The sequence below is a fragment of the Poeciliopsis prolifica genome, unplaced genomic scaffold (genome assembly GCF_027474105.1).
Source record: "Poeciliopsis prolifica strain line A6 unplaced genomic scaffold, Auburn_PproV2 SCAFFOLD016, whole genome shotgun sequence".
Taxonomy (NCBI): Eukaryota; Metazoa; Chordata; class Actinopteri; order Cyprinodontiformes; family Poeciliidae; genus Poeciliopsis; species Poeciliopsis prolifica.
The window spans coordinates 3459996-3472553 of NW_026562391.1; the positions used below are offsets into that span (position 1 = coordinate 3459996).

Here is a 12558-nt window from a genome sequence, read left to right on the forward strand (position 1 = left end):
TGTACTGAAAGAAAATAGATTTTCTTCTCTTTTTAGTTCAAACTTAACTTTACATTTCAGATCTGATGAAATATAATGCTACACAAGCCGAGCCTTGATTGCAGAACCCTCCAAACTTCAGCTTCTCCTTGATTTTTCTTTGGCTCCAAGAAATGGAGAATTGTAGGAGTCAATTTTAAGATCTGCAGTTTCTCTTATTAATTTATTTATTCTTTTTTTTTTCTTTCTGCACAACTTTTCCTTCCTCCTAATTGTGGTCCAGATGTGAGGTCTAAACAGACTCGTAATCACGGAGCAGACAATGAAAGTCCCGTGGAGCCTATTAAGGACATGAACCAGGCTTCGAGGACAGGAACCGGGCCAGAGGACGAGGAGTCAGAGAGACGAAGAGAGGAAAGGGGGGGAGCAGTCTGTGTCCTAGCAAACAATAACACAACACTCAGCTGAAGCATGCATCATTATTAGCCCAGCAGTAGGGAGCTCTGCCTCTCACAATGGGACTGGGCCTGACTGGTGGGCAAAGCGCCAGTGTACTGGTTTCAGTGTGTGGCGTTTCTCTGTGTGCGGTGGAGAGGAAACCCCAGAGAGACAGATGATAGGAGAGATCAAGTAAAGATACAAAAAAAGAAGAAATCTGGAAAAGAAATGTCACATGGAGGAGAGAACAGCGCCCCGAGAGCTGTTCACCGACTCCCAGCCAACACATTTACAATCAGGGAAGTCTTCTCTTCTTCTCCTGCCCCGCTCTCACCTCCTCTCCTGGGACCCACGCCTCGCCCTCCTGAGAAAGCGGGACTCCCCCTCTCCGTTCCTGCTCCCTCCCACTGAAGCTTTAACTGCAGCCGCAGCGGAGCTGGAGGACACAGTCGTGTGCTGGATTGTGAAGGAGGAAGAGAGAGCAAAGCCACTCCTGAAGCCATGGACGTCAAGCTGCTGGCGCTGATGACTCTGCTGGCCGTGGTCGTGCAGGTTCCCACTGCAAACGGTGAGTCTGGACTGGGAACTCTGAGGAGGTTCCAGTTCACCTTGCTGGTTTGTGACTGATTGAGAATATATATATATTTTTTTTTTTTGTAAAGAAAGCTTATCCAGTATGTTGGTTTGGTGGACATATGGATTAAATGTCTCCTGGCATGGAGGAACTTTCACTTTTCTGGTTTCAATCTGGCTGAGAAAAACGAGTTTCTATTTTAATGTGACACATCTGGATGCTTGCATTAATTTAACTTGTCTTCCAGATTTTACACGTTTGTTTCATTATTTTCACTCGTTGCAAACACGAGACGTGGCTTTTGGATCAGAATATTCCTGCAGCTCATGCACTTTTGTGATAAATTTGAAGAAATTTTAGTTTTTGGGTGGCAAACTTCTATGCTAAAAGAATTCTGTCATAACTTTTCCACAATATTCTCTGGTGTTGCAGTGATAAATGATGATGGAAGGTGCTTTAAATATCAGTTTTTCTACCTGCTTTCATTCTTTAGTCCATCGATTTTGACCACTTTGTTTTATATTTATGTTTTTTTCACAAACTGTTTTCTCCAGTACTGAGGCAAATCGACCCACTGGTTCTTAAAGTTTTATCTCAAACTAAAGGTGATGTGTGCATTAAATGTTCTGATGGAGCTTACCGTGATAATTTAACTTCATTTGTTTATGTAGCACCAGGATAATTTCATATCAATGATATTAATGTTTTATAAACTGGATGAATTGATGAGGAAATCATTTATTTATATTCAAAGATAGAGTCACAAAGTGCTGTTAAATCATTTTTATTAACTCATAAGACAAAATTGGGGGCTTAAAAGTGCAAAACATATGAAATATAAGAACATGGATAATTAGATAAATAACATAATTACTATCAGCAGTATAAATTCTAAGTCCTACTGACTGGAACACAGAAAAATATGCCCAATATTTTTGGTTGAGACCCTATTTCAAATGTGATTTCCTGTCTTCACTTCCACAGTAAAAATAAAGTCTAGAATGTTAAATCTTGAGCGCTCCCTTCGCGCTGACCTCTCGTTAATCTCCTACGAGTTAACCTCTGTGCTGCAGAGCCGCCTGCTGCTGCTGCTGCTGCTTTTTGTTGGAGCTTGTAGTTTCAGCCCCCTCCAGCATATTAAAGTCTCGGGTCTATGTATGAGTGTATATTTGTCTTTTACTCTTTGCTTTCCTATAATTAGTTTCTAATTAGGGATAAAGGGTGAAGTGGGGAAAGCAGTGGGCCCTCGCTTGTGGCCCTGGTGCTGCATGCTGCATAATAATCCCTTAGTTTGCATGAGAAAGAAGTCTGAACGGGTGTGAATCATTAGGCTGATATTTAGCCATTTGTGGAAAGACATTTGGTGTCTTTACATATATATATATATATATATATATATATATATATATATATATATATATATATATATATATATATATATATATATATATATATATATGCATATATATAAATGTGGTTGTGAGTTGAATCCCATAGCAAATGTTTAAAATGTGAAATTATCTATTGTAAACTGGCTAAATGTTATATTTTGTATATTTTCAAACGCATTTTTAAGCTGTTTAAATTACAAAAATAGCCAAATGAGTAACTGCGTGCAGTGATAGTTGCATGTCTGTTTTCCTCGGTGCGCAGCGGGTATCCACAGCGCTGATTTGTAATCATTTTGCGAATGCCCTTGAGCTGATTTCCACACAGCCTGCAGATGCCATCTGAGCTCCAGAGGACTTTTTATAAGAAAAACAAAAAAGAAACGCCAAGGGAGGAATAATGGAAAAGGTTGAGGACCCTTTTCCCTTTAGAGTGGCCTGGCTAAATACCGCTGCAATGAAAGGCTAAAATTCTGCACCTGTGGTTGTGTGAAAGAAAGAAAAGAAGTGGCCATAAAGGGCTAATCTCTTTTTAATTAACATGTCCTGGAAACAAAAATAGCAGCTAAACTCATAAATCCTCCATGCTTTGTGAAGATTTGTTACAGTAGATTAAACTTGTTCACTGAAGAGGCACCTTAAAATGCTTGAGTTTGAAACGAAAATAATTGTATTTCAGTCTAATTTTAGCGCCTGCTGCTGTTTTGCTTTGTCTCATTGGTCGGATTGAATTGGTGTTTCATTTATTGTTGCCTGCTTGCAGCTTTGTGATGAGTTTTTGGTTTGTGTCGCTTGCAGCCAAGCCCATCAGCCTGGTGGAGCGGTGCTGGTGCCGCACCACAGTCAACACCGTTTCTCAGCGCTCCATCAAGGAGCTCAAGTTTCTCCACACCCCCAACTGCCCCTTCCAGGTCATGTAAGTAAATGACACGGCGTGATTATCTCTGAGAAATGTCTTTCCCACTTTCTGATATTTGTACAGATCTCTATGTGTCAATGCATGTCTGTCTGTCTGCATCGGGTAATCTGGGGGAAGTGTAGTCAAACCAGAGTGTATTTATGGATTTCTGTGAATTAAAGCAGCTTATGCATTTAAGTAATAAATCACTCTAGAGGATTTTGATGCTTTGGTTTTTCTCAATAAAGGTGTAAAATATCACCTAGCTTGGCACACTAAGACATACAAAGTTGTAAGAGTTTCATGGATTTGCATTATTTCTTATATTTAAACTATTATTTAAAACAGAAGCACAACAATGTTCACTTTAGTTCCAGAAATTCAATTAAAGTTTTCCATGAAAGCAACGCTAAAGACCAACTTGTGCGATATATCATCAGTCATATTCATCGTGGGCGATGCAAGGCACTTTGAGAAACTCTAAGACGGAAATAATTATAACTATTATTATTATTATTAGCACAACAAACACGTTCTGTGTTCAGAACAAATCTTATCCCTACAAACACCAACATAACATTATTGCACAGCATCATTTTGTGACCTTACTGTTTCCTGGTCCATCCTGTGGCTGTTCAGTGAAGCCCAGGTCAGTTTGTTGTGAAGTTTCAGAAAACGATGAGGCTGCGCCTCCTGTCCACCCCAACGAACTTCATTTTTCATTTTTAATCCAACGCTAAAGTCACAAGAGCACGAACCCATCGGTGTAGGGAAAAGGGTTTTGGTTTTTGTGCGTTTTCACTGTTTTTGATCCACATGTGTTGACGTGTGGCGTAGACGTGAGGCCTGGTGTTGATATCCTTTGACTCGCTTCCTGGATGAAGCGAGATTAAAACAACACAATCCACTCAGAGAGAGGAAGGCCGAGCTCGAGGGGACCATTTATGTCTGTACAGGAAGCAATCATTAAGGGTCAAAGAGATTACCTTTGTATTACTGCTGACCCCTTGTGTCCCTCATCCTCTCTTTTTTTTTGTTATTTATTTCCCGCCTGAAATTGCTCAGCAACGGTGATTGATGTAACGTCACCGGTCTGGAACGTATTAACTAGAACGTCTCATCACTTCCTGGCTAGAGAAGAGTGGACAGCAGAAGCCTCACAGCCAAAAGGCTTCAGGGATCCTGCCCAAAAAAAAAAAAAAAAAAAGAGGAAGGAGGGGTTGAAAAAAAAAAACAAAAACAAAAACGAGTGGCAAAATGACACAGAGGACAAACTGCTCTCTGTCCAGGCCAGAGACGTCTCAAATCCATTGGATCCATATTGGAGAAGACGAAGGAAAGCTAGAAACACTACACCTCCAAAAACAACAGAAAGTCCTCCCCCGCGTGTCGCCCCGTGTGCCATCGTCCTCACGGACCTCAGCATGCTGTTGGTATTAACTTGCTGTGAAGTAATTACTACCTGCTGCTGCTGCTGCTGGAGCTCCGGCCCACAACTTCCAGTTAAGTCAATTAGGGTTCAGCCTCTCGGAGCGTCTTCCAGACCGGGCGAAGGGAGACGCGTCAAACCATAAAGAGCTTCTGAATGGATGGTCTGGCAAGCCCTGATGAAATGTGAAAGAAAGGGAAGAGGGAGAAGGGGAGGCATCCCCTGAGGAGAAGCAAACAGAGATCTGGTTTCTGGGACGCTCGGCCTCCCGGCTTCGCGTGTTGGTTTGGGAGACTTGATGCTCGGACCGGCGCTCCCGGAGGGCACTGTAAGCGAAGGGGGATCCTCCTGCGAATGCGTGTGGGAACATCTGGACGGGCTGACGGGATAGGGAAAGTGGTGAGCGTGGAAGAGGGTCGCAGTCTGAGGAATGTGTTGAATTTACAGTTGTGTGACAGAGAGACAGGGAGGAGAAGAGCGGAGCAGAGAGCTGCTGCACCTCCGAGCTGTGAGCTCGCATTCGTGACCTTTTGGCACCGCGGTGTGAGATCAGCCATATGTTTTAAGAGGAGGCGACGCGTTACAGCCTGATGCCCCCCCATTACTGTCCATCTAGCAACCCAGAAGACCAGAGGATACTTACTTTCACTTATTTATCTTCCCAGAACAGGGAGTAGAGCAAACTTAGAATCCAGAAAAACTACATCAGCAACTGCGTTTTATTCTTCCAAACCAGAAAAGGAATCACACCAGAGGATACTTAAACTTAACGACCAACCCTGAATAGGAGTTTCTAGTTTATTTACCTTGGATCAACTTTATTAGCTTTTTCTTCTTTCACTCTTTCCTTTGGTTATTTTGTTTGTATTTCCTTTTAAACCTTGTAAAGCACTTTTATTGCCTTGCTGCTGAAAATGTGCTATATAAATAAAATTACCTTTACCAGTCAGATCTGAAACTCAACCGGACAAGAAAACTGATCCTTTCACCACCTTTTCACCGACAGGCCAGGAACACCAAGACATTAGGATGAATAACCGTAGTTTACGTGGTTTAAGGAACTAAATTCTGTGAGCAAAAATGTCTCTATATTAGTTTATTGTCTATTCGAGCCTTTTGATGCAAAAATATTGAAGAAATAAAATTACAAAAGAAAGAAAGAAATCTCAAGTTACCAAACCCTTTGTCAGCCTTAATTATTTCTCTTCAAAATGGGAAAGTTAAGAGAAAGTGACATTCAAGGAAGGCTGTGTGTGAATTCTCGTGAATCAGCAGAAAAAATATATATTAATGTTTAAAACGACTTGAATTGTGAAGTTCATGGGCGGATGAAAGCACACATTTATTTCGCCTTCATGTTTGGAGCAGAATGGAGAGAAAAACGATTTAAAAGAAAACTGTAAAGCTCCTGAAGTAAGTGTGATATTTTGCTCCTACAGTTTCACACGTCAGTCGTGTTGCGAAACAGTTTTCATTTGCATAAATTAGCTTTAATACTTGCAGAAGAGACGAACGATTTTCAGGACTAAAATTCATTGACAAATATTTTACGCAGTAATAATAAAATCATGAGGAAACTGGAAGTATCTCTGTGTATTTCTGTAAACTCGGATTCAGAGTTAAATCGTTCTGCAGATCGCCGGCGGTGAAAGCAGCAGACAAAAGAGCATGGAAATGTGATTAAAGAGGAGGAGATGGAACGTTTTAAACCTGGCCAGCAGTGGTTCCCACTATGAATCCCAGTATGGGCTTTGGAGGCAAACTGGGATCTAACATTACAAGAAGACCTGTGTTTTTTGTTTTTTTTCTCTAAAGAACCTGAACGCACCACAGAAATGTGAGATATAAAAGTGTGTGAATGATGTCTTGAGGAATTGTTTATCAATGCCAAATTATGCAAACAAATGAGTCAACAGTTTGAGTTATAGTGTCTGTTTCACTGTAAATGTTTAGTCGATAAATATCAGAACTGCAGGAATGGACTCAAACGAGTTACGTCATTTCAATTAGATATCAGGAGCATGTGTGCCTGAGCCCTTATCAAATCAAATAATCTGGATTCAAGCCAGCAAAAATCATGTCTACATGTAAAAAGCAAAACTGCAATATTTTATGTAATTAATTCACAGTAAACCAAAACAGAAGAAAGTTTCAAATGAAACCGAGGCGATCTGTAGATGCCAGATGTGTAAGGATGTTCAATGCGCTTTGCAGAGGCGTCTTTACGTAGAGATTTCAGCGTCATCTCTGATGTGAGGCTCTGAGTGGAAACAGAAAGCTGCGATTTTTCACCCTCGGCCCCAAACATACAGAAACCCGCTGTAATATCGTAATCTGTCTCGTTTAAACGGGCTTTAGGACGTGCTGAGATTCTTTTAAAACGAGGTGCTTTGGAGCAAAACCATGTGAGACATATTTATGGTGCTTCACGAGTAATTTAGCATTAAAATCCCTTCGATTTATTCAGCTAAACTTGAACCCTGGATAGATTAGCTTTTAATCAACTGATAAGGAAAGTTCTGTTTCCTTGTTCTTTGAATGAAACGCTGATAAGGTTTGATTTAGTGTTTCCCTTCCAACATCTTAGAACAACCAGTAATCCTTTTTTTACAGGGGAGGTTTGAAAAATGATCAATCAGCTGACAAGCAATTTAAGAAGAAAGTTTCAAATGAAACCGAGGCGATCTGTAGATGCCAGATGTGTAAGGATGTTTAATGCGCTTTGCAGAGGCCTCTTTACGTAGAGATTTCAGTGTCATCTCTGATGTGAGGCTTCGTTTGTCACAGTTTCAGGAGTTTAAAGTAGATATGGGCATGTTCATGCTTCTTACATGAACAAAGATGCAGTTTTCTGCAGCATTTTCCAGATTTTTGAAGACCCTAGAATAATTTTGCCCTAACAAAAAAGACAAATTGGTCTTATTACCACAACGGGAACATTTCCAGACTATCAGAGCAACTTTAGAACAGCGGAAATAATCAGTGGTAAAATGTTTCTGTGGCATTTAATTCGGGTTGCTTGTGGGTTACAATATTTCATTTATTTTATGTGGAATTTTTTCAAATGTTTGCTTTACTCAAGCTAAACATTCGAGAACAAAAATGTTTAAGGGAATCATCAGCAAGATAAATTCATTTTGAGACTCTTTGCACATTGTTAGGGTTTCAACAAGATCTAACTGAAGCTTTTCGTAACACATCCAGCAGAAAACATAAAGCGAGCATCTTGAATTAATAAACCAGCAACAACTTCCTCCTGTTTTTTGTAATGCTTTGATTAAGATGCATGATGTTTTGTAGACAATACCAAGATGCAGGGGTGGAAAAAAAAAGCTCCTACAGCATAAATATCCCTCCATGATGTCCTTGAAGCTGATTTATAATACGCATGCTTGAATGAGACTCAAAAACTTCCTCTCTGTCTCTGTGTAAACACACGTGTTAGCAGAGAAACTGGAGAAGTAAATGTCCATCTGCATGTCGAATGGTAATAAGCAGACAATAAGCACAGACAAACGGCATGGAGTTTATGTTGTTTTGTCTTTTTTCTTCCGTAGTGCTAAACTGAAGAACAACAGGGAGGTTTGCATCAACCCCGAGACCAAGTGGTTGCAAGGATACCTGAAGAACGCCATCAACAAGTAAGAGCAAAAGAAAAAAACCTTTTTGCTGTCGACGAATGGTCCCTCACAAAACAAGAAATGCGCGTCTCTGATCACGCGGGTTTAGATGTCGCCAGAAAAGAAACAAACTTCTCACATTCCCGCTTACAATTACTCTCTGAAATTGTTTACGTGCAGCAGGCGGGAAATTATTTCCACTGATTTATGGACAGACTTAAATCTTCCACTGCGATTCGCACGGCTTTGTTTCCACAAACTTGCTAAACATTTAATCCAAAGTTCGCATAAGGTATAAACTTGAAAGCAGATGTTCGGTTTTTACCTTTGTCCTGCATATTTCCACGTTTATATCTTCGCCAGCTGCATGTCATCAGAAGCGCATGAAATGCATCTTTGAAACGTCTGACGTCTCCTGACAAATGAAACGACTGAACCTCCATTTAAATTTTTGTTTTCTGAAACATTATAAACACTTTCCAAAGCAATTCCCAAAGACAAATATGAAAGCTTTAAAATATATTGTCATAACTTTAAATTCTTGTAGATCATAGATTATAATTTAAATTTAAACAAACAATTAATTTGAAAAAAAAAAATACTTACAACTCCTACACTGCAAAATCATAAAACCTTACCAAGAACTTTTGGTCTAGTTTCTAGTGTAAATATATTAATACAGCTCAAATAGGACAAAAATCACTTACAAGTTGCTGTTTATCAAGATACAGGATCCTGTTTAAGTCAATAATTTCTTATAATTGATGACAAGGTAACTATATATATATAAAAAAGTAATTATAACATTGGAATAATGTTTTGTTCTCAGTAAAATAATCTGCTAGTGGAACTAATACTTTTTTAAAATCAATATTGTATTCTATTAACTTAAAACTAGCTCTGGCATTTTGCTGAAAAGTTACTTGTAAGTTAGTTTGTCTTATTTCAAGTGTGCTAAAATATTTGCAATAGAAACTGGATCAGAAACACTCGTTAAGGTTGTGTGTTTGTACAGTGTGTGAACTTAAATGAACAGCAGTTGTCGTTCCCAGAGGCCAAGTATCTTCCTTCAGACGTAGCGCATCCAAAATGTCGCTTGTTAAATTTGACTTCAGGATGTCGACGTCATTCCAGCGAGTCACATTTGGTTTCCAGAAGCTGGATGTAGCTATTGGCGACGGCAGCTTCGACTGTTTTCCTGCTACGACGTCCTGCTGAATAAGAAGAGATTGTCTACACACTGTTGAGACGTCACAAAAGTCAAACCCTAACCTTCTCGTACCTCTACTTTTCTCCCCAGGGTGAAAAAATCCAAGAGACGCAACACCAAGAAAGTCTAAACTGCAGAGAAAGGGGCAGGGAGCGCACTGCCTCTGGATCTGAACCCCCTCAACCCCCAGGTCAAACCTCTGTACCTCCCTGACACGGCTTTGGATGTTTGCAAACACGCTGTACGCTACCTACCTGTCCACCTGTCTGTGGACCGCTTGCAGAAGCAGCACTTCACCTCCAAACCTGCACTGAGCGCACCGCCGTCATCCCCTCTCCCCCCGAGCCAAGAGGGCGAGGAGTCGTCTTCTGAAATCCACACAAGCTCCACATGCAGTGATAAAACTTTGAACCAGCAGGATGCAAACAGGAACGTGTCTCTGAACGTGGATCGATTGAATTAACTCTGCTTCTGTGACTGTAAATAATCAGGGATGTTTTTTGGGGGTTTTTTTTCCTACACACCTGTAAAGAGAAACCTCGAGCATTGTGACACAAAAGCTTTGTGACTTCGTAACATCGTAACCTCTTGAACACTAACAATGTCTCCAAGAGGACGCTGACGCATCAGTTGAGCTTTGGTGAAAAGAAGAAGAACACCAAAGGAAACTCATGCGAGGCAAACATGTCTCCTTTTCTACTAAAACATCCCCAGGTTTCCATCTCCTCCCACTTCTTCTCTCACAAAAATCACCTGCATGCTCTCCATCACCATGTCCAATAAATTTCCTCTCTGGCCTCCATCTGGTCCTTCTTCGACATCGAATGTGGGTTTTCCACACATGCCAGCTGAACTCCGCTGCAGACGATGAGAGGCCAGCCTGGCGTCCATGTTTGATGGACAGGTAAACAGCCAGCCTGGCTTCATGGTGCTGAGGGTTCACAAAGACGGGTCAGAGCCATTTATACCACTGTGTATCGCTTCTTTTTCATTCTTTTATGTAAGAGGGAACATCTACTAACAACTGGGAGATAAAATGAAGTCTTGAGCATTTACTGATAACAGGACTTTTGCCAGACGAAGTTGAAGCCATGCAAGGGAAAGAACGTATTTTTGTTGAAACAATTTAGCAATAGAAAACATGTCCACCTCAAAAAACATGGATTCCTCTATCATCTTAGGTTCAGGGGGTTTTTTTAGTGAAAAGAGTTTAGTGTTTTATACCAACACCATTCCTTTTTTAGGAATAAAAAGCTAATCAATTGTCAAAATTATTCGGGTCATGAATGTCACAGAGGGAAATGTTAAGGTTGGCAAAAGGGAAGTTTTTGTTTATCCACTTTTTTTCTATTTTTTTTACATATATATTTGAGCCACTTTATTATCAGATGTGTCCTTTAGTGTATTTTTTTATCCTTTTTATATGTGAAATATTACTAATTGTTTTTTTTTAATCATAAGTAGGTGAGAGCTACTAAATGAAGGTGGATTTTTCAGTATTAAATGTCTTTACCACAAATAAAGAGTATGTAATCCTGTATGCAAAGAAATGCAACACCATCACTGTCTGACTGCTTCAGTTAAATGTATTTTTTTCTCTCTCTTAATGTTTCTTTACCAGTCAAAATGAGATGCTAAAGCTGACTTTTTTTTTTTAAAGAAGACTTTTGAAATTGCTTTTGAGCGCTAAGCTTCCTGAGCTCGAGTCAAACCAACTGAACTATTTTATTTTTATTTTTTTTTATAGTTTTACTTTAGTCGATGTGTGACGTGTCAACAGCCAATGAGCCGAGACAGAACCAAAACTCAGCTTAGATGTGAGCGGCCAGCACGTGCTTTCAATCTGCCAGCACCAAAAAGCCTTTCCTCAGTTCAGAACCAGGTGGTTGTGATCTTCGTTTTTATGGTCATTTTGTGCTGGTCTGTTTCGCTCTGTTGCTGTCTGTGATTTTCTCACCATTTTGGAGCAAACAGTGCAATAATCTCGTAATTAATCTCTCATTAATGGACTAGAACTGAACACCCTGTGTTGATCCTGTGTGATTAAACTAAATTGTATGAACACGCTGCTCAGAAAACAAAGTGTTTCAATAAGGTATTTAAAGGTAAACATTTTGGGTTTTTTTTTTTTTATTTGTTGCTCATTACCAAACTACTCCACCCATTGAAATTGGTGAAGAGAAATAACATTTTGTAACATTTTCTCGTGCTCAGTCTGTGGACATGGAGAATGTACTGAAACTATAAATTTATGGGAATCAAACATGGTGATAATGACTTTCAGCAAAATCTAAGAAAATGTAATCCGATCGACAAAAAGCCTTTTGAAACTGTGTTTTTTTCTGTGTTTTAACATTTTTAACATCTTTTAAGTCTGTTTGGAGAAATTCACATCCAGCGTAACTCTTGCTCTCTACTGTTGTATTTTTAAATTAATCAAAATGAGTTTTTATTTCGGAGCCCAAGACAATGTGAAAATGTATTTTTTCTCTCGTGGCAGCTTCTGACTTATTCCTCTGTAACGGTTTAGAAGATTACTTCCTGTTTCTCACAGCTTGTAAGCCAAGAGGTTGTATTTTTTATTTTTGTTGTTTTTATTTTTATATCTCTGCCCATTTTTCAATAAAGCATAACAAGATAACTAGATTCACTTCTTCTATTTTTGGCAATTTGTTGAAGGAATCGTACAGCTTTGTAAAAGTGTTCATAATTGTTTGATCAAATTTTCCTGCACGATGTCCTGTGATATCTCTGTGTTTAATCGGCCTTTTGTGGCTCTGATCCGGGCGAAGAAGAATAAGGGGTTTACTAACTGTTTTTAAACAAAACTACAAAAATAATGGCACATTTTTTTTATTTGTCCCCTTTTGATTTGACACCCTTAAATGAAATCAAGTGTAACTACTTCTGCCATGAGTCAAATAATTAACAATATCAGCTAGAAACTGTTATTCTCTCAGAAATGTTCACAGGGTGTCCAGACCAGGCCTGTAAAAATGGTGGAAAAAAACATCAACCAATT

General features: G+C 39.5%; 1 protein-coding gene across 1 annotated transcript; it reads left to right on the forward strand.

Moving 5' to 3' along the window:
- The first annotated feature begins 448 nt into the window (after positions 1–448).
- On the forward strand, positions 449–12182 carry cxcl12b (chemokine (C-X-C motif) ligand 12b (stromal cell-derived factor 1)). The gene is made up of 4 exons (XM_055041096.1): positions 449–985; positions 3178–3295; positions 8264–8347; positions 9627–12182. The coding sequence occupies exons 1-4, from the start codon at positions 919–921 to the stop codon at positions 9664–9666; spliced, it is 309 nt and encodes a 102-aa protein (XP_054897071.1). The 5' UTR covers positions 449–918; the 3' UTR covers positions 9667–12182.
- Positions 12183–12558: the final 376 nt, after the last annotated feature.

Bases quoted from the DNA above. Each gene is read 5' to 3' on its own strand.
- cxcl12b (XM_055041096.1), top strand. From the start codon at position 919: ATGGACGTCAAGCTGCTGGCGCTGATGACTCTGCTGGCCGTGGTCGTG. The intron at 3,296-8,263 runs GTAAGTAAATGA...TTTCTTCCGTAG, and splicing joins AACTGCCCCTTCCAGGTCAT to TGCTAAACTGAAGAACAACA. The intron at 8,348-9,626 runs GTAAGAGCAAAA...TTTTCTCCCCAG, and splicing joins CTGAAGAACGCCATCAACAA to GGTGAAAAAATCCAAGAGAC.